Source organism: Prenolepis imparis, unplaced genomic scaffold (genome assembly GCF_030444845.1).
Source record: "Prenolepis imparis isolate NDT839.2.m4 unplaced genomic scaffold, iyPreImpa1.0 SCAF_2, whole genome shotgun sequence".
Classification (NCBI taxonomy): domain Eukaryota; kingdom Metazoa; phylum Arthropoda; class Insecta; order Hymenoptera; family Formicidae; genus Prenolepis; species Prenolepis imparis.
The window spans coordinates 7,517,993-7,542,089 of NW_028141160.1; the positions used below are offsets into that span (position 1 = coordinate 7,517,993).

General features: G+C 34.6%; 1 protein-coding gene across 1 annotated transcript in view; it reads right to left on the bottom strand.

Moving 5' to 3' along the window:
- Positions 1-24,097, bottom strand: part of Liprin-gamma (liprin protein kazrin) — a 96,200-nt gene that overhangs the window by 69,615 nt on the left and 2,488 nt on the right. Inside the window, exons 2-3 of the mRNA XM_083032745.1 lie at positions 20,897-21,231; positions 4,010-4,166 (exon numbers count right to left, since the gene is read on the bottom strand). Of these exons, the coding sequence (XP_082888871.1) occupies positions 4,010-4,109 (100 nt within the window). The 5' untranslated portion in view covers positions 4,110-4,166; positions 20,897-21,231. The remainder of the gene's footprint in view (positions 1-4,009; positions 4,167-20,896; positions 21,232-24,097) is intronic.

Sequence of the window (24,097 nt, forward strand, 5' to 3'; positions counted from 1 at the left end):
CGTTACTCACATCAGAAACGTTAAGCATCCTCACCGAATAATCTCGCACGATCGTTACTATGTTAACTAAAAGAAGGAAACTGCGTAATGCTTCGTGTACCAACAATTCTCTCTCGATTAAACAGTCTTCTACAGAAGAAGATATTTTCAGGAGTTAACCATAATCATTCACAACACGCTTTCCAAAACCTTATTCTCGTCGCAAAAAATACATCGGTCAAAATGTAAATGCAAGTCAGAGAAATCATTTTTTTTTAATATAGCATTGTGAAATTTGAAAATATCTAAAGATGAAAAAATATTTCTTTGGCAAAAAAATATGAGCGATATAGCAAATTCTTAAAGGAAAATTCATCTCATGTATCGAATCTTATTTCAGAAATCTTATCTCATTTTGTAGAAATTTTAGAAATATTTATATAAAATAAAGAAAATTATTATTACAAAAATAAAATAAAAATAAAATTATTATTAAAATCTATATAAAAATTATATAAAATAAAAGAAATCATTTTTAAAATAAAATAATTGATATAAAATTTAATATATAAAATAAATTATTATTAAAATAAATCCTGAAAAATCATTAAAAATCGAATAATGCCACATGTTCGTTTCGCAAGGTTTTAGGATTCGCGTTCTCGCAGACGTCGACGAAGCTGAGGTATGAATCAGCTCGTCGGCACGAGTCGTCAGGACGATAAATCTCGCGTGCAAAACGTGCTCCTCGCGAAACTAGGCGATCGCGTTGAAATATTCCGCGCGATGTCGATACGAAGGGGCGGTTGCGCGATCCAACACACACATATGTTTATGCAACAACCTAGGTAAGGTGTACGCGCCAAAGTGCACATGGCGAACTCACGTGATCCTGGATAGCCCTTTCCAGGTCGGGGGGTATATAAGGTCTAGTAGTACAAACACGCGGGCAGATACGCCTTCGTGGTTTCCTCCTGGCGGCGAAGTCATGCTGATATACTGCGGATATATATTCCCGATATTATGCGCCTCTCGTGTGTCGGAAGCGGGATTCTTTACGAGCTTTTACACCGACTCGAGACTATCGAGGTCGCCTACGGCCGGGTTCCCTAATGCGAAACAGGAGCCTCGTTTCGGTTTATAGATAAAGCGATATGTATGTATGTGTAACCCGGTAACGTTTACCGGAACAGCTTATGACGGGAAATGTTGGTTCAAGCCGCGGCTCTCTAATTTTATTAGAGAAATCGCGCGGATCTCCGACTGCGCTGGATATATTACGACCATTTTCGCGTCTCTTCCTCTGTCTCTTTTATTAAAAAGTGCAGCGGTCGCGAATCACGACCGCGACTGCGTATCGTTTCAGCTTCCGGGATAACCGAGATGCGTGTTACGACCTCTCAAATCGACCGCTATCTATCACGTTCGTGAACAATTCTCTAACTTTCTCGACGTAAAAGAAAATGAATGACCGATTAGTGATAAAAGTTAAAATCACACGCAGATTATCACGGGCGAATCTTATCGGGAAATTTATGAAAGAGTGACACCCAAAATGATCCTTAAAAATCCCCTTTTTTGAGCAAAACAATTTAAAATTGAGTAAGGTATTATTTTGAAAAGATTTTCAAAAATAGATCATTATTTGAAAATATACTATTACGTCATGATGTTTAGTTTCGAGATGAAAGGTCCAGTTAAGTTGCCTAAATTGTAAATAATAAACTCCTTTCTTTGAGTATAATGAAACATTGCAGTCATTGTTTGATTGCAATATAATATTTTTGTAATGACCTTATTATTTTTATTACAGATAGTATGAGTATTTTCTTGACTCATTACGCAACTAATGTAAATTATTATAATACAAGAATCAACAATAGTGACAATATAAATCCTATCAAAAAATTTTATTTTATTAGAGGTACCTATTTCCTTATTGCCATCTACAATTGACTTCAATGGATTTTAATTATAAAATAATCAACTTTTGTTATTTTATCAATTCAAAACGATTCGTGACAACTATAATAAAAAAAATATATATATTTGTAATTAATAAAAAATTAGCTGATATTTCTTATTTCTGCTCGAAAAGAGGATTTTCTGAACATCACTCCTTGACATTAATAAACTCATATTGACTCGCAAAAATTCTCCCTTGTGTTATGAAATTGAAACCTTGTCAACGGAAAATATCTTAATTTGTTAACGCAAAACGGTGACCGAGAATTTTTAATAAAGTATATCAAACCGTATTTCGGGGAGAGACGCGACCGTTTCGACTCCAGATGCAGCCCGAGGTATTGCAACGAGTTCTCGCGTAATCTCTCCACGTAAACACAGGTAGCGGAGAATTACATTTGCGCTTCATATATATCCGGTGGAGCGCGTAGGTCCGACTTGCCGTACGGTAGAAGCGCTTGGAGAAACGGGATTAATGGATTAGCGATGTTTTGAATTACAAGCAAAGTGTATAAGCGGGGCAAATATTCTCCCTCCCCAATTAGAGCAGAATTCTACGGGCTGTATGAAGCTTTGAGTTACGACGAAATCGGCGCACCTGCGAGAATCGCCGTCGGGATGATCCTTTATAAATGCGGACCATTTCGCCGGCGTATATGTATGCGCACTCGCGACGGAAGTTCATTCATTTTAAATAAGCTGGAAATATGTCGCTCGAATATCGCGGAGAAAAGAGGAGGAAAAAAAGTGCTAGTTTATTTTATACATCGAATTGCTACTGCGAATGAGAGAAAGAGAGAGAAAAAATCTCTTAAAGCTCTTAAACGCGCGAAATACTTTTCCCTCTCGGTTTCTTTCCTTTTACCTTCTTTTTTTTTTTTTTTTTATCGATACACGTGCTGTCTCGATTGAAGATATATCGAAGTCAGACGGTAACGACAAGGAATAACCTGATGTATAACCCGTGCTAATATTACGGTGTCTGTTCAACGAGAGCGAGATTCTTTATGGTCTATTACCCTGAAGACATATTGAACTTATCGTGGGAATGCATGTGTATAGGACGGATTGAAGTAGACATTATGATGACATGTGCGATTCATATATAGCTATAAAAGGGGTAATTGTATATTATATATATTATATATAATGATGCGTCGCAAGCTGTTATATATATGTTATGTCTAAAACCATAATATCGATAATGGAACATCTAAAGTATCGAAAGTGATAGCGTACGATGTAACGGTATATTCCCTTAAATTGAATCAGTGAAAATGTTACTGATTAAAGCAGTGACACAAGATTTTATTGAAGATCGTATTTCACTGAGAATCAGTTTTTATATCTTGCAAATATGTACGATTATTTGCAAGATGTAAAAACTATTTTAAAGCATTTTCTACTTATTTTAAATTGCTATCTTTTTGAAAGAAACATACGCACGTATCTGAAATAAAAACATATAACTAATATTCAAATTTGTAATGATATACATGTATACATTAAACTTTTCTTATTCTTAAAATGTAGTAAATTCAATAAAATGGAAAAGACTCTTGATCAAACTCAGATATTTCTTCAACAATACATATCTATTGCTATAAATTTATCTTATATTTTAGAATATTATGATATATTTTAAAATATTACCAATTCTTTCAATAAGATTTCACTGAATCTATTTAAGAGAGCACAACATAATTAAATAAATATGACAAATATAATAGAAAATAAATTAATTAAAATATAAAAGAAATTAGAAAATTAAAAAATTAATAAAAATAAATTAATTATAATAAATTAATAAAAATAAATTAATTAAGAAACGTGTTGATATAATAAATTGGAACGTGACGACGCGGAGTATGTGTTTAGCTCGTGATTGACGCTGCTTTTAAGATAAGCTCGCATAAGTGCCACGGATTTCCGGCAGAAGCTTCGCACGGACGGACGTATAAGACTTGAAACTTGGCACACACGATGTTTATCTTCCCCTAAGCGGTAAGCGGGGAATCCTGCGTAATACCTTGGAGTGACCATAGGGGCCTGTCAGCGGACTCACCTTCCTCGAAGGGCTGCGCGCGCTTGGCGAACGCTTTTGAGAAGACGCCGCCGCGCGACTTCCGCGAGGAATCCACGCCGTTTTCTACGGCCGCGCTCATTTTCGCGATTTGTGATTCCTCATCGAGCGTGCATCATCACCCCTGCCGCGGATGTATCTGAAATTGATACATTACGCGAGATGCTCCGATAAAAAATATATCGAGAGGTTATTCTTTTATTTCATCCGAATACGAATCGACGTTCCTCCGACGTTCGGTCCCAAATAGAGAAAATGATCTTTCGAATTTATGCGTCCACCGTTCGGGATTCTTAATTGTCTCGCAAAGATTAATGTATACAGGGTGTAACAGAAATGTGCATAAAAATGAGCAAAAAAAGTCATAACATACATGTTCAAAAATGCACTGTTTTATTATACATATATTTATTTATATATATTATTTATTTATATATTTTAATATATATATATGTGTATGTAATATGTATTACTGAGAGAATTTTCTCTTAGAATTTACACTGAAAACCATGGTAATCGTGGGACAATATGGTATGAAAAGAATTTTATGAGAATTTCTCTCATTAATATTTTTATCACAATAAAAATAATAATATTTGTCACAATAAAATATAAAACATGTTTGATTAATTTTACTATGCAGTTTATATTTTATTGTAATAGATATTATTATTTTTATTGAAAATCAAAGAAATTCTCATAAAATTCTTTCTATACCATATTGTCTCACGATTACCATGATTTTTAGGGTAAATTCTAAGAGAAAATTCTTTCTGTGTGTCATTTTCATGTTAGTCATATTTAAAATAAGATAATTACAAAGCGTACTTATTTATAACTTATATATTATAAAAATAACACTAGAAAATAATTCTCATATCTCAAAATAATTCTTATGGGCAAATCGTTTTTCAAAAATTGTCTGTAAGTAGTATCTGTCAAGTGTTTTGACAGGACAAATGGGCATATGTTTATATAATCTTTTTTGTTCATCGAAATTCGATTGTTAGAATACGCTTCTAAAGTTAAAAAATTCCAGACAAAAGAATAATAAACCAAGAATAATAAAAATAAGTATTGATATTAATTAGTGTGCCACGATTACAGTGTCTTTTTAATTAAATGTAGATAGAGTCATTTTAAAAATTATTATCAATATAAAGATGTTCATTTGTTGTTGATATTCGTTAAAAAAAAATTACTAAAATATATATAAAAATTTCGAAAAGCGTAGAGATAAGAATAAAATAAATTCCTTTAAATCTTTTCTCCATTTCACTCGTTTCCCACCTAAACCTAGCACGTTCGTTAACATTCATCCAAAAAATGTGCATTATCATACAGGTAACCGTTCTCGCAAATTTATATTTACCTAACGCAGTGCTTATGACCGCTCGTTACTCGCCTCGAGGATGATGACGCCATTATATGGAAAGTCCGTATTGGCGGCTGGCAAGCAAACGACGAGCATATAACAGCCCCGGTCGCCAGTCAATACTCTCTCCCTCCCGAAAAACGACTCCCAGCGCACCCCATATTACGCGTCACCTTGTGTACACACGCGCGCGTCGTCACCCTCTCGTCGCGGAGAGAGAGATCGACCCGCCGTCATTCGATCGTCATAATTTATCATTACTAGCGCGGGGAAAGACGCGTTCGATAAATCCACGCCGTGTTCAACCGCGTTACCATTGATTTATGCACCGTGACGTACGTATATACGATCGTAGAGGGAGCGAGAGGAGATCTGTCGCGTACCTACCCTTTGCCACGTCACGCCGTCAAAAATTATACGCGAATCGTCGGGGGGAGAGAATTCGACGGACAAAAAAAATGTCGACCTTTCATTTCGTACGTGACCCTTCCGCTTCTGAAATATCCGGCGCGATACGATCGCCATACAGGAAATAACGCACGACGAAAAATAAATCCAGCAGAAGCGCTACCAAAAGACTAAAAGAAAATGCAGTAACTTGACGTTTCACTAAAGTTTCTATTAATTATTAGATGTAGTAATATTTAATGTATCTATACAAATTTTATAAAATTTTTTTACATACATATATATATATATATATAAATGTATATAACACATCTAATATATATGTATTTAATATATCCACATATATTATAAATAATTAATTTATATTAATTTTCATATAAATCAAATTTTTTCGCGATTACGCGATTAGACAGTCACTATTTTGACGAGCCGCGCGTGTTAAAGGAATCAATAATTTACAATTCCGTTGCAGAGTAAGCGATTTAGACTATTTTTGCATAGCAATGCTTCAATCTGAATAAATTCACGTCCGCTATGCGAGCGAGCGATTAAAGGTTCGCCACTTCAATTTCTGTTCCCTGCTCTCGATTGAATACGCTTTTACGTTCAATGCAATGAACGGCGATATAGCACATAACGAAATGGTTAAACAATTCCAGTTTGCACCACTGCTTCGTATTCACACTTTTATTTTGTGCTGCCTTCAGCGCTAAATTGTCTAATTCCGAGAAAATTCTTTTCAATAATATTTTTAATACCTTGATATACAACATTCGGTTTTCCCATATATATATTTCACGTTATATTAAATTGAGAATAATAAATATATATCTTTTTTAAATAAAATGATATACATTTTTATTAGAATTTTTTTATTGGAAAATATATATTTTTTTATCTAAAAAAATACCGATAAAATAATTATAACTCAAAGAGAGATCTTCGTTATTTGTCTCACAAATCAATTTTATATTATATATATATATATATATATATATATATGTGTGTGTATACAGAGAGAAAGATTCGTTCCCCATTTCCATTATGAATCCAATCAACGGATTAGAGCAGATTAAGGACCTCGCGTGCGAGATGTCATGTGTGGCATAGAAAAAAAATACAAAAATCACAAATATTTTATTATTCCGGCTATATTTATGTCTCGACGACAAAGCAGCAAGGGGATTGCATTACGTGGGCGTTTAGACTCGATAAATTCTTGCGGGGTTGCGAGTCACCTTCTGATTTATGTACCGCGACAGCAGAACTCATAAGGGAGATCTATAGCCGCTTTTTTCCATTCTTTTCTTTCGGTAGCGTCCCGTAGAGTTACGCGCGGAAATCTTTGTCGACGATTTTCAACCCCAAAGGTGGAGATTTAAGACGGTAGCATCCGCGAAACTTTGTCTTTGCTAGATGAGATATTATTATTGCGTCGTCGCATCGCGTTAGACTTTATTGACTTATTTTTTAATATGTTTTAAAAAATTTTAAGAATGATAACTTTATAAAAATCACGATAAATTGTCTTCAAAAGCATGCGAAACATTCATCTATAAAATTTATTCATTGAACACTTGAAAGAGATATTCTACTTCATTATTAACATTAATATGTATTATTACAAACAATATATAAACTCCATTAAATTCCATCAGATTTTTATAATATAAGCGTTTTATATGTTCCACTTCAATAATTCCGACTGTTTTGCATTATCAATTTACTTTCGTGTGTTTTCATAATTGAAAGAGGCTCGTATAATTCTATCTGCATCAGTCACGTTAATAAACTTTTAGTAAGCGTAATGCGCGATGAAAACAAAACTCGAAAAGAGAGAGAGAAAGAGAGAAATTATTTTATGATTTTATTTCTATTGAACTTCTGTGAATAAACACATCGACAAAAGTAAGAGAACTAAAAATCATACTTAAAAAAAAAAAAAAAAATAAATATATAAAAAGGTTTAGTGTACAAAAAAGCTTATAAACAGTAGCTGATGGACTAATGTCGTCGCTTTATACGTGTCGCGATAGTTAATTACTGATAGTCGCTAATTATAAAATACGTACAGAGAATACTCAAGTTTCGTAGAGTAATTTAATGACACACAGAGCGGGCTCGCATTTCTACCTACTTGCTTGAGTCTCGTGACACGACTGACAACAGAACCATGGCATATAAACAATAGCGCGCTCTATTCATCCCCCTACCCTACCCCGTCAGACACGAAGATCGAGTACTATGTGATACGATAAATTTGTTGTCGTCGTAAACTGTATAACGTTACAAAATAAATTGATGCGAGATATTCCTCGATTTTCAATTACTATCTAAATGGCGGAAAATTCAAAACGCGAAATTATTTTATTTTAAATCAATTTTATATTTGAAGAATTAATTTTATTATATAATATTTTTCTAATTTTATTATATATATATAATTTATTATACTAATTTATTATATATTATATTTATTATATTTATAATTTTATTTTCATATTATATAATTTTATTATATAATATTATAATAAACGATTAATATATTATATCTTTTATTATTTTATTTGACACTCGAAGAAAAAGCAAAAAAAAAATAGCAAAATGATTATAAAGTAAAGAAGTAAATTCAATATCTTTTCCAATGCGATTTACAATGTATCCTGGATCTCATCTTATCTCTCATCTCAAGAAGATAATAGAGCAACGACCCAGCTGTGCTGCACAATGGAGTAATAATAATAATTTGCTGTCTCCTTAGAAACGAATATTATCGTCAGCCTTATTAGGGATTACTTCGCTGTTATATACGGTCTTCTGATGACAATTTCGAAATGGACATTCATTGATCTGATCTTTTAAACGCACGATACTTATTTTGGGATATGACAAAAGTTTCACTTACTCTTCTTCATAAAGTTCTCCAATTTTCGCATTTAATTGAAAGGGTCACTCATTTTGGTAATAGAAATTATCACAAATAATATAATAGACTATATACTGAGAGAATTTTCTTTTAGAATTTACCCTGAAAACCATGATAATCGTGGAATAATATGATATGGAAAGAATTTTATGAGAATTTCTCTGATTAAAATTTATCACAATAAAAATAATAATCTACTATGCAGTTTAGTAAAATTAATCAAACATATTTATATTTTATTGTAATAGATATTATTATTTTTATTGTGATAAATATTAATCAGAGAAATTCTCGTAAAACTTTTCCATATTATATTGTCCCACGATTACTATGATTTTCAGGGTAAATTGTAAGAGAAAATAATTCAACTAAATTAATTAATTCTAGAAATAATTTAACTAAAATAAAGAGTGCGTCAAAGATTGAATATGTGCGCAAAAGTGTACCCATTCTATACCCTGGCTGCTGTCTAATATAACAGGATTTATTCGAACTAATGCTAGTTACGCAGGAAGAAGGGGAATCTATTCCGGTCATCGAAGTAAATGGAAAGGGCACTAAGGCATTCGATATATCAACCGGAAACGACCGAGTCACCGATATTCCCCGTTTCTCTCATCGTTCGATCCTTGCGTAGGGTCGAGCGGAGCCCCGTAAATACGAATTATACGAAGGAGCCCGTTGTACCATCTCCGGATAACGAGGCGTGTGAATTAAATATAACATCTCGGCCATGAAAATCTCTCGCGGTGTTCTAAAGTTCTCTCCTCGCCGCGGAAGGTATTTATTTTTCATGCTGTTCCGTCGCATCCACATTGCGCTGCATCTCCCGTTTTGCAATTTCTATCTCGCGAGTGTTTTCTCCTTCTCTTTATATATCATGGTTAATTTGCTCTCGATGGCGCGAATCTCCTCCAGGAGTCCGGGTACGAGCGGTCTCGTCGTCTCTCTCGCGGAACTAATTACCCGAGGAACCCATTTCGGAAATTTTGTTTCGCCGAAACAACGACAACACGTGTTTCCTCCCCTCCTTCTCTAGATGCATCGCGCGTTTTCCTTCCACTTCGCGAGAGAAATTGCAGAGCTCGGGAATCGTGGATCCTCCTCGACTCTGTCAGGAGTTTCGCGCAGATGAATGATAATTCCTGCCGGAATGGAGAACGGGCTCTTTCCCCCCTCTCTCACGCAGAAGGAAATCTCGCGAGATGCAACGCGGCGCGACATCGAATGATCTCGTGGCACTTTCCGGGTTTGCCTCTTTGCCGTAACGTCGGGATTTATGACGTGAACGTAAATGTGTATGCGTATGCGCCTGTTTATATTGTCGTGGGATTCGAGTCGTCGCGCGATATCCGAGTAAAAGTTTATTCGACTTGTCTCGCGTAGAGGGGGATGACTCTGATGCAGTCTGACTGAAAGTTATATCATACACAGAATACGTCATACGATGTGTTTGCAAATGTTTTGACAAAATAAATTTCTCGATTTTTCCTTCAATTTTAATAATACACTGACAATGAGAGAATTTTCTCTTAGAATTTATCCTGAAAATCATGGTAATCGTGGGACAATATGGTATAGAAAGAATTTTATGAAAATTTCTTTGATTAATATTTATCACAATAAAAATAATAATATCTATCACAATAAAATATAAAACATGTTTAATTAATTTAATTAAACTGCATAGTAAAACTAATCAAACATATTTTATATTTTATTGTGATAGATATTATTATTTCCATTGTGATAAATATTAATCAGAGAAATTCTCATAAAATTCTTTCCATATCATATTCTCCCACGATTACCATAATTTTCAGGGTAAATTTTAAGAGAAAATTCTCTGTGTACTTTCTTGGTCGTTTACATCTCTCTCATTAGAAAATATAATAACATTTAAACAAGAAAGACCATTAAAAAATAATACTAAGTTATTAGGTAAAATAATTTCATTTAGAATCTAATCACTATTTGTATGCAGTAAATTTAATAAAATAAAATAAATTATTTTATTAAATTAATTTTGTATTAAATTAATTATTTTGTATTAAATTAATTATATTTTACTTGTCGGAAAGAACTGAATGGAGAGCTGTGATGACAGTATAATGCAACTTTAACCAACGAATACATCAATTTAATCCGCGTTTCCGCGTTCCTTTGCCTCTCCATCGTTGTTCCGACGTTACCGTAAACCGCATCATTAACCCGATATCATCGGGCAACCGGCCTGAGAGCAGCTTATATAACCATATACGCGATTTTAATCTGGATGCGATAAGAAAAAAAAAGAAAGGAACGTTATTCGTGCGCGAATGGCGAACGACAAAACTGCTCGAAGGAGCGCGCGAGCTTTAAAGCTCAAACGACGGTAGCAAAGTTAAACGCGCTCTTTACTTTTTTCCGCCTCCAACCTTAATTAGTGCGCCCTCCGACCGCGTAATTATTGCGTTACGGTTGCATTAGGCGCCAGCCAAGGCGGAGTCCCTCTCCGTGCGAGAATATGCCCCAGCAATTTTCAGCCTCCCTCGTTTTTCCCGCCGCGCAATTTTCTTTTCCAGGCGTATATTACATAGTGTCGGTGTACCGTCGCGTAAACGGGCGTGACATTTTCGTTTAAGCTCGAAAAAATGCACTCGACGCAAATTGCAGCAAAAATATTGTATTTACAACGGATTAAAATGCATGTTGTTTTAAATACAGTGAAGTGCTTCTCGTTTTATATGAGTAAAGCTTGCGTGAATTTATATTTTGGGGACGAATATATATATATATATATATATATATATTTTTTTTTTAACTCGGAAGTGAGAGAATAGTATTTAAAAAAAATATATATTTCTTTTAACCCGGAAGAAAATAGTATTTAAAAATAAAAAAATATATATATATACTCTAAAAAATATATATATATATATATTTTTTAGAGTAATATTTAAAAAAAATATATATATATATTTTTTTAACTCAAAAGTAAAAGAATAATATTTAAAACTGTAAAAAATATATAATATCCCCTTACAAGCTTTAGCTTTCCTTATTTACTATATATATTACAGATCGAATAAGTAACGCTTCTGTGAACTACTTGAATATTACAAATGCGATAGTTGCGTGATAAATTGCAATCAATCGGACAAAGTTTGATGGAATCGTTAGATTGTTTTGACTTCGCTATAAGAGATTCAACCGAAAGGTTGAACGAAGTTTCTTATCTTGTAAACTTGGAGTTTTCATAAGAAGAATCAACTTTCGTCTCGCGAAACTTATCGACTAAATGGCGCTTCAATTTCTTGCGCATTTTGTATTTTTAGTCTGATTTCGACTAGCGTATTTAATAATTATAAAATAAAATAATTATATAAAGAATAAATAAAATATAAATAAATAAAAGAAGTTATCAAATGCGACAGAGAAGAATCGGATTGGCATTCGATGCTCGTCATATTCGGATTTCCGAGAAAACGTGACATTTTCGAAGAAGAAAGTTAATTAACAGAAATTGTAAAAATTTTTAAAAATTAATTTAAGAATCAATTTCCAATTAAATCTGGCACAGCCTTCGTTAAATTATAGAAAACGCACTAACTCGTGACTTTTAATCGACCTGTTCGATTTTTGTCAGCCGAGAACAATGAACGGCGAGAACAATCTGTCTCGCACGATGGAGCATTCAGGATGAGCCTTAACGGTGAAAGCCTGACCGGAAGAATCGACGATCCGTGACTGACGATACGATATAACGCAAACGGTACTGAAATCTTTTCGTTCCGGACGAGATGTCGCCGCACATTTTACAATAGTTGCGACAAAGAGATCGGCACAGATAGATAGGAACTCAATTATCTCACATCGAATTTCGCGAAACGAAGCAGACTGAAAATCATGACGTTTTCTCTGCATTTCATTCTTTTAACGATTAGAAAAATTATAATTTCGGAAGATTTTGAAATGTCAAAAATTTTTCCACAATTTCACATTTAACATTATTTAATCGTACGAGCAGTGAGATGTAATCACACATATGTGTAATAATTAGCGATTAAAGTGCAAAGGGTTCCTTCTCCAAAAACAAACGCACGGGGCTGATTCCGGATGAACAAATGGCAGAAATGGCGAGTGAATAAAGAAAGGGGAAAGCAGAACGGCCGCGAAATCACCGGGAGCAACCGTATATGACCGTAATACATTCCGGCGCCACGTACCGAGTGGTGCGGAAAGACTTGACGGCAAAGTTTCCCTTCGCCATGCACGAGAGCAAGGTTAATCGTTCCTTTTACCGTGGATGCACGCACGTGGGTGGATAGGTTGACCATGTCTAAATTCAGTTAGCGGCGAGGAAATTTATTTTGCGTCGGTAGCTGGTCTAATGACGACTACAGCTAATTGCCATTTCCCCCTTCCCTCCTCCCTACCTCTTTCCCTTCCTGTGTCCATACTTCTCTCTTCCCATTTCCCTCTATCTCGATTTCTCTCGAAAATTGCCTACGGTTGTAGACAAAGATTACTGCAGTGAAATGAGATTAGGGAAGACCGGAATAGAAAGGGATGGAGATGAGGAGAGAATCAAAAACGTGCGTACATCATATATATTTATTTTTAAAAATATATTCTTTTATACAAAAATAGATATAACTCATCATAAATTTACGCAAATCAGTCTGGCTAGTCATCCCTCTAGGAGCGACTGTTTTTCTTTTTTAATTAATGCAAATGAATTTTGTAAGCGCATAAGCATAAGAGCTTTGACCGGTAGCTCCGGAACATCTTGTAGAATGCAGAAAGCAGAAGAAAGAGAGAGAGAGTGAGCCAGGTGGGTGATGAGGGATAGAGCTATGAATATTTATATCACCCACGGAGCTCCGGTTATCGTGGTAGAAGCTTAGGAAAAAGGGACGCTACTGTATTACTATAGTGTGACGTTAGGGTAGGTAGTTACGAGGACTCCCATACGGATAGAATGCGGCGAATGAGCACGGTTTCATAATGCATAGGGTATATATACGCGCCATAGTAGCGCGACACGTAATATGCACGACGCGCATTAACTGTATATTGTATTATTCGCCGTACATTGTATATATATATACACGGCTCTCCTATACTCGACGTAAAATTAGCTGCTCTTACATGTATCCCGCATTATGTAAGAGCCGCGAAATTGGGGCATAACGGAAGATAGCGCTGTTCTCACAACGCTTTTAGCTGCTACTGGCGGTTATCGAACTCTTATATCACATTAAGCTCGAATTTTATTTCATTAAACGGATAAAGCTCGAAATCTCAGATATGGTGCATGTTAAATTATAAAATTATATAAAGCTGCGATCGAATTAAATTTCTATTTTAGAGCAAAGTGTTATATTTCGCGCATTTAGTTGTTAAATATTATTTAACGTTTAATTTTTTATGCGTGATTTTTCGAAATTTAATGATAGAATAATAATAAACTTTACTTATAAATTTGATAAAGATTATTCATAAAGTTATTTATTTTTTCTAAATTAAAATTCATCTTCATACAACTCATTACATCTTATTTATATAATCATTTGATAATTTTCAAAAAAAATAATTTTATTTATACCTTTAATTTCCAAAATTAATATTCTATTTTTAACTATTTAAAAAATTTTTATTATATATGTATATACATTCAAAACTATTTTTTATTATTTATGAATAAAGAACTTTATATTTTAAACATTATTATTCTATCATTAATTTTTCATGCAAATAATAATTTTATGGGAATATTATATTTAAGTATACAAGTAAGAAAACATGTATATATGTACGTATAAGGAATGAGGAGAAAAAGACGTGAAAGAGCGCGAATATCTCATGCAAGTGCTATTGAATACATACGCGATTCAGCTTGGCAAAAAAGAAAGAGGAGACAACGTTATAGCCGAGTGAACCGTGAAACAAGGCATATAGTGGAGCATATGCTGTACCTATCGCGACTGGTTAGAGACTTTATTGTGGCACAGTGCCCTGATGAATAAATATGTACGAGCGATGTATAGCTCGAGAGCTATTCAGAACTATATACCTGGTGCGTCCGGAACTCTTTGATTAAAGCGTTACAACAAATCGATTTTCTCTTTAATTGGCAAAAACTCGATTGTTTCATCTTAATTTCTTGTAATTTAATACATAGAATGAAGTACCTCACTTTTTATGACCTAAATTATCTCTATTACGCATGCAGTTATCGAAAAATTTTTGTAACAAAAATTTCATTGTTTCACAGAAAAAAATATGCATGTAACAAATTTTTTTTATAATGTGCATTTTTAATGATATTTTAATTTTTTATTTTATTGTATTTTATTTCATTATATCTCAATTTTTTAATGGGATATATTTTTTCTCGCATACATCGATTTTTCTCATTATTCGACACTTAAAATTAAAAGATAGAATTATCACAAAATCAAGTTTAACGATAATTAATTTCGACATGGTAACATAAAATATGTAAATTTTTGTAATTTTAATATTTAAAAAATGCCGATAATATCATGAAAAATGCTTTAAGAAATTTCGTTACATAAATATTTTTCTTCTAAAGCTGAAACTTTTATTGAATTTACTTTTCAATAATTACACATAGCAGAGATAATTCAGATCGTAAAGTTAAGTACCTCTGTCACTAAATAAAGAAATGTTGAATTAAACTTTTATTAAACTTTAGCTAAAGTCAAAGATAATTAGCGAGATATATATCACAGGTAATTTCGAGACATCTTTCACATGATACCTGACTTTAGTCATCTGGAACTAAATACTTGTTACATGCATTTTCCTGACAAAACGTAAAACATAAATTGGAGCATAGACCTATTTGCGCTTGCAGGCACGCAATGCACTTCTGCACGCACACGGGATCTAAACGCAACAATGCGCTCGTCGGCCAATGGATAAGCATAAGTTGAAGACATAGTTCGCAACACATACACACACACACACACATATTTTATCCAAGCTCGTACACGCCAAAGGCCACCAGGAGATGCGCTAAATTGCTTCTTAATTGCCAGGGACGGAGCTGTTCGTGCAATCCGACACGAGCAGAGGATAGAGGGAAGGGAGAGGAGATTAGCTAGTCACGCTAATCGACCCCGATGCATCCCATCGACCGGCATCGTCGTGCATCGATATCCGGCGTTGAAACGCGCTCACGAAACCGAAGCCTTTTATCCGTATGTAGCCGATAAAGCGATCGCCTCTTCGCCGATTTAATTCGCTTCCGCACATACGCGTCGAAAATTGCAACGAAGTAGGAAACAGAGTTACTGAATTGTGTTAATGCTTTTTGGAAATAAAGAATGTCTCAGATACCTCAGCGTACTAAACAAAATGAATGTGTTACAGGCCATAACGCAATAATGATTTAACAAAGATGAAAATAACACTTAGTAGTTTAAAGTAAAGAGAGAATTATATTATAAATAATAATACATTTTTTTTAATTAAAAATGATTATTATTAATATAATAATTAATATATTTAAAAAATTTTTTAAATTTTTAATAAAAAAATTGTGATTATTATTTATATAGTATAATCATCTCTACATTAAACTATTATACAGTTATTTTTATTATTTTCTATATTCATGTGTATTTATAAAATAATGTTTATATTATTGCCAGATCGGTGCTGCAACACTTTTTTTATAATGTAACGTTTAACGATTCTATGACTGTGAATATGTGCAATTAATAAAATTGATTTTTATAATGACAGCATTGACGCTATAATTACGTACAAATAAAGATACAGACAAAGTGTGCAATTAAGCTGCTCTTCGAGTGATAAGTCTAATAATCTCTAGTTGGGAGTTAATCGAACGTGGCTCAATTTCGAGTGTTATTTCCGGTTTCGTGTAAATCATGAAATCGAATATTACCGTCAATTCTTTCACGTCACAGTCAATGTCAGAGAACGATGCTCATATTGCACGATATTGCGTTTTTTATCATAAAGCGGCTTCATGATCAATTGCACGAGCGTGCGAGCAATTGCGTGCATGCACGTTCATATATGCACATGTCATAATGAAAAGATCCCGCGATTCTCTCTTTTCATAGGCATCGTAGATATAACATGGGTATATGGCGAAGTTATATAGAAATCTGTGCATAAATATGCGTATATGCACCCGTATTCAAATCATATAAATTATATATTTATATAAGTTGTATAAATTATATAAATTATATATATTATATAAATTATATAAGTATAAATATATATTTAATTTTTTGCATCATATTTAATTGTTTTTATTTTTAACTAAACAAGAATTATTGCGAGGGAAGAATTCCCGCTTCGATAAATATGCATAGCGCGCATTTCTCGCGACATTCCTTCGATTTCCTCGGCAGATAGCAATATCAACGCGCAAAGTTGCATTAAGAAGCGGTTCGTAAAACAAAAGTCATGCCCGCGCGATATATTTATACCTATGCCCAGAGAGAATTACTCCTATATGTGTAGGCGGTGGACATATGTCGGAGAGAGAGCTAGAGGAAGAGATAGAGAGAAAGAACCTGGGGGCAACCCCGTATATCTTACCGTGGCTTATATAGTAGAAAGGCCGGTTATTGGACGGACAAGAATAGAGTGCATCGCTCTCGAACGGAACATCCGTCTAACCGCGCGCACCGCCCGTTCTCATTCGCGATGCACGCAGAGAGATGCAACGCGACCGCGTCCCGAAGGCTCTCTCGCTGCTCTCGTATGCGACTTGATATGAGCTGATATATCGCCGCGCTGCACAACCGTCGCGTGCTGCAGCATCGTATTTTACATCAATTAAAAGGTTGACAGCAATAAATTGTTTGTGTATTTAATATATGTAACTTATTAAATGTGTATTCTCCCCCCCTCCCTCTCTCTTTCTCTTTTTCCCTTGAGGAATAAAACATAATGTAATTAAAACACAATGCAATATTAATTCTTCTACACAGAGAGAATTTTCTCTTAGAATTTACCCTGGAAATCATGGTAATTGTGGGACAATATGATATAGAAAGAATTTTAAGGGATTTCTCTGATTAATATTTATCACAATAAAAATAATATCTATTACAATAAAATAGAAAATATGTTTGATTAATTTTGCTATGCAGTTTAGTAAAATTAATTTGATAGATATTATTATTTTTATTGTGATAAATATTAATCAGAGAAATTCTCATAAAATTCTTTCCATACCTTATTGTCATCACGATTACCATGATTTTCAAGGTAAATTCTAAGAGAAAATTCTCTCAGTGTAATAATAAGAGATATAATAATATATAAAAATATATTTTTGAATAAAAAAATATTAATTTTTTTATGTTACATATTATCCTTTAGAAATTAAAATTATATTTTTAATTTAATTTCGATAAATTACATTTTCTTACAAATTTTGGTAAGAAATTTTGATCTCATCTTCGTTTTCTAACTGAACAGATTAATTCAATTTTTATGGGCTAAACTTATAAAAATCTATAATATAATGATAGTGTGTATTGTTTTTCTAAGCAAACCTTTTTATCAGATTTTATAATTTACAAGAAATAATATATATATATATATATATATATAACATAAAAAAATTATATACATATAACATAAAAAATTAATCTTATTTTATTCAAAAATATATTTTTTATTAAAATTTTTTATTAATTCTTTCATCAGATTTTAATTTACAAAAAATAATATGTAATAGACAAAAAATTAATCTTATTTTATTCAAAGATATATTTTCTATTATAAATATATTTTTGAAATAAAATAAGATTAATTTTTTTATATTACATATTATCCCTTGTAAATTAAAATCTAATAAAAGAAGCTTGCTTAAGAAAACAATACAAACTATTATCAATTAGAAAACAAAGATGAGATAAAAATTTCTTCGACACTTTGTAAAAAAATATAATTTATCGAAACCAAGTAATCACTGAAAAATAAATTTCTTCATTCGTATCTGAAGGCCCTCAGTAAAACCCGCATTAAACGACTGTCAATAAAAAAATTCATAATTTCTTCGCGAACGTAACAATGTTGCGAAATAAATATACGACGGTGCAAAAGAGTCTCTTTTCTTCGTTAAAACAAGCAAGGAGGATCGTGCCGGCCCGTCGAATGTTTAATTGCGCAAATAATGTCTGAATTGCTGTAGTCGATTCGGAGCGAAAGAGGTACGATGCTGCGCTAATTGCGCGACGTGCATTCTTGCGACGACGAAGAACGACGTTAAAAGCGGACAAAACGCAGCGCGTTTACCATTTAAGGTATACTCGTCGCGTCTCGCGTTTTCCATTTCATCCCGCAAAGAAAGAGAGACGCCTCTCTGCAACTGGCTTAAGGTGTTCGGGTGAGTAAACGACGAGAGGAGGGTCGCGTTTAAGATTTCCTCCCCGTCGTCTCCCGATCGATTAAATCCCGGAGCAGAGACCGAATAAAAGTACGACGCGCAGAGCGAAACGTTATCGAGGCTTTTCCTTATAGAAGTCTCTCTCTCTCCTCCTCGGCGCAGCTCTTTTGCGATCGGTTTAAAGTCTATTGCGTTGCTACTCGACAAGATCCTACAGACGCGTTAAGTCCTGGCAAAACGATGCCCAGGTAAAGCTGAAACCGTGTAAATTATAGGGACCAAAGTGCATAGAAAATGCGGAGGGTTTTAAGTTTCTCGATTCTCCTTCGCGCCGTCTATTTCTACAATCGTGTACATACATTTTTTCTAACTCGTCCTAGATTACTAATTTCCCTAATATAATGTATCGTTGAACCTGTTTCAATTGAAAAAAATATGACAAATTCTTGCAAACAAATCTTTGAATAAGAAAAAGAATTTGTATATAATGTATATATATTATATTGGATTCATGTGTAATCTTTGATTAATTCACACTTCATTTCTTTCATACATATTTATTGTCTGCTAAATAACGTAAAAGAGGAGAGAAACTAGCGTCGTCTCGCAATTATTTATCGAGTGGATACGCCACATTACTTTTATTCCCATGAGAATCCAGAACTTGGTGAACGCGAACTTCGCGTTCTCGAAAATATAGGGACGTCGTCTAAATTACGGCAATCTTTTGCCGGTCGCGTGTGCACAACGCGAATAGACAAGTTCGCCCGTTGCGAATTCTCATAAATATTTATTGCGCGTCAAAACAATATGCAAATACGCAAACGCGTTCGCTTTTTTTGCGCGCGCGCTTTACAGAGATATATATGAGACGTCGGATCATTTTGCGATCATCGTCCGACGTGCAAATTGGGACCGAACGTCGAAATTCGTCGTAGTTTGTCGCATTTATCGAAACAGCGGTGAATTAAATCGAAATTTAATCAAGTCACACGTATTCGAACGGAAATGTCGCCGATTACAGGATTTTACACTGCGAGCTGCTCTTTCGCAACAACGAGTCGCGTAAAAAATGCATATTTATATTTATTTATTTGTCGAGATTCATATTTGTATAAATACAGGGTGCAACTGAAAAGTATATGCAAATTTTGAAGGGTGAAAAGAATTTTAAAAAATTATATAAACTTCGAATATTATTCACTCTCAAAATTTATACAAATGTTTTAATTGTACCTTGCACTTTATATATTTTAAGAAATTATATGTCCTTGATAAAAAACTCTTGCAATTTTTTAAGGAATATTAGTTTGTAAAGAAATTCTTCGGAAACAAAAGTGTCTTGTCAATATCTCATTTTGCAGCGAGTTGCAAGATTTATTTCACGTGACTCGTTATTGCGACAAGCCCTTTTAATATTCTGCTATTCAAGCTTCAATTTATTTCGAAGAACGAGCTATGTTCACATGAAGTCAAGTAAAGTAATCGAATCTCTCAATAAACGAAACAAATAACAATGTCTGATAAAATTGAAAGCTGTCATTTTTTATTTTATTTTTTAAAATTCTTGACTTTGTTTAAATTATTCCGAAAATTGATGACTGAATTCGTGAATCGATACGTGTCGCGGAATATTGGAATTGCTCTCGAGAGTACAACCAGCGACAATCCATCCGAACGATGACGAGCCACGAGACAGACAGACCGCGAGGAAACTCGAAAGAAAATAGAGAAAAGACGGGGAAGAACTTGGGGGAGAGAAGAACTTGCCGGTGAGCATTCCTCCGTAGGTTTGAACTCCACCGTAGCTCGGCTCATCCGGAGCAGAGAAACGTTCCCACGCTTCGCCCGCGAGTCTGCTTCGCCGTCCAATCACGCTTCCACTTCCGCTCGTTTCGCCGGCTCAGTAGTTATTCATGGCGGACGGGCCGCGGCCGGACGATTTAAAATCACAATAACACTTTCGCCGGGGTTCGTTCCCGTTCCACGAGCGATACCGAGAGCGACGAATCGATCTCGCTTAATTAACACGCGGAAATGTCAAGTCCGGTCCGGCTGTCACTTCATTCGAACGCGCAACAATCGTCGCGTTATCGAGATATTTTCTGTATTTATTTTTTTATACACGTATATATTTATGATTAATGATTCTTATGTACGAGTGGAGATACTTGTTGTCGATCCCGTTCTCGGATAATTTAATTTATTTAATGATAATTATTTGTAATGTCAGCCTCACACATCCGCGAAAGAATCGAGTCGACACTTTGTTGCGTTAATAACGATGGCAATTGAGACATTTGAAACGAATCGCAGGTCACGTGCAACCAGACAGAGAGAGAGAGAATACTTTGTTCCTTTAATAATAATCCACGAACTCGCGATGACAGTTCTAGACATGAAAGTTAGACCGTAAATCGATTATTCGCAAAAATTGAGTTTCACTAATTTGAAGCAAAGATCAACAAAGTTGCGCTCAATCTTCCCTTAATGTCATTCGCTTTTATCTCGATCGAGAGACTGTAACTCTCTCAAAGAATGCAGTAATGCGCTGAAGGAAAGTTTCGCCGGTAAATCCTCTGTAAAACGGAGAGAAAACGCTCGACGCAAACAATTTCACGAAGATCCCTTAATATGATTACGCGCACTTCAGTGTCGCGAACAAAACGTGATAATCCTGAAATTATGCTCCGCTTAAAAGACCACGCGGCGTTCAAATTTTGCGCATCGAATTTCGCGTTTTATTATACACATAATCCACTTATTAATCCACTTCCTGGCGGAAGTAAGCGCAGCCCTCCTTGCGTCCAACAGTTCGAACAGGCGAATTACGGATTCGTATCGCGCCAATTTACGTAGCGCGAAATCGAATCAAGCCCGGCACAAAGATATCCTCTCGCTGCACTCGACTCGCTAATATTATTTGCCGACATCCGTTCGATTCGTGCCTGATTATTCGCTCGAACGGAACCGGCGATGCGAAGATGCGATTTGGTATATCGCGACTTGTTACCGCGACCCTTTCAGGTAGGAATGGAAAACAAACGAGGAAACATCTACGTAGAAACAGCGTTCGAAAACGTAAAGAGTCTCGCGAGTCGTCATTGAAATTTTACGACGTCAAAAAGTCGAGTTCTATTTATTAAAATAATGTAAAAAAATATATACATATGTAATATATATAATATTTTTCATAAATATTTTTAATATATATTTTTAAGTAAATATATTTAATATATGTATGCTTTTATAATACATATTTCAAAAAATATTTTTAATAATGTATCCATAAATTTTGGGAAATAAAAATAAAAATTACAAAATAAATGTAAATAAAAAATAGCAAAATAAATAAAAATAAAAATAACAAGATAAAATACAAATTCAATATGATATATTTGCATGAAAAATTATGTAAAAGTTTTTAAACAATATCCTCGTCAATTATTATGCGCGAGATGTTTCAAAGACACGTGAAGCTGCATTTAGCATATATCGATTTAGCTCTGCATGCAATGAGAATCCCATGTGTGATTACAATATGACGGATGTATCCTGTTTCGAGCTCTCGGAGGGAAGATAGAGATACACGGGCAGGATGAGACAGTTGGACGTCGATATTGGAAACGTCGAGCGAGCGAGCAATAAAACAGTACGACAGTTAAAAGGATAGTCTAGACTAGAGAGTCTCGAGTCTCTGGGAAGGTAAAGTCGATGAAGTCACGAATCGACCACCGCAAACGAAATCTTTCCTCGTGGATCCGTCGTGCGCGGAAGTGCACTGAAAAAGTGAGGTCGAAAGAAATGAAGAGAAAAAAAAAGAAGACCCGGAAGCAAGTCCGAAGTAACGTTATTTGTGGATCAAGGCGCGATAGTTTAGTCTTTTTTTCCTCGACGTCCGCGAACTCTTGAATAGAACATCGAGAGAAAGAAAGAGAAAGAAAGAGAAAGCTATATGCTATCTATTTACTTTCGTATTCGCTCGCACATTCTGCTGCATGATACTATCGTGACTCTAAAATCATGTGCTCTCGAATTTTTCGAAAGCGACGATGCGACCCGAGTCAAAATTTTGACGCTATGCTAAATTTTAATTCTATTATATAGGAGCTAAGACAGTAAAAAAGGTCCAATTGCAAAAATAAAATTTACTCCTACTTTAAGCTTAAAAGTGTCTGTAAAAAATTTGTAAAAAAAAGTAGAAAGTAAACAATTTTAATAACGACAATAGTCTCAGTAAATGCAAATTATCAAAATTTTTACTCAGATACAAATGGAAAAAACGAGGTGCAAAAATGTTGAAAGAAATAGGGGAAATCTCACAAATCTCTGGCAATAATGTTTATCACGAGCGAAAGAGTCCACGTGCTGTGTTTATAAGACGCCACCGGGGATGGAGCAAATTTATGAAGCACAGGGAATAGCGCATTATCCGTCGAATTCCCGCGGGGATGACCACGCAGTTGGTTACAACACTCCGTATAGCCGCGAACAAGAAATACCGAAGAGAGAAAAAAAGGGAGAAGAAGAAACCACACAAATCCAAGAAGAGAGGAAAGGTAATTGTATATAGCATGGCATTCTATGCTCGAAAGATATCCGTAGGTGGCGAAAAAACCGCGATAGTTAACGAGGTAACAATTTACGCTCGTACAAAATTAACTACCGGAATATTTCGGGGTCCGGAGCGAAAAAAAAAGCTGGAAACAACCTCTCTTTCTCCCGCGCTTGAAAAATTTTCAAACACGAAACACATTCTCCTTATCTTCCGCGTCCTTTTTATAGCCGGCGAAAATCAATAGAACGAGAGGAAGGTAAAAAGTTACCGAGAGAAGAAAAAGGGATAGAACGTGATATCCTGAACTGGATTCATCCTCGGTCTATCTTTTCGCCATTTTGTATGTAGGTGTGCAAAAAATAGTAGAAAAAAAAAAATATTCCGCGTGCATCGCGATCTGGATGCATCGCTAT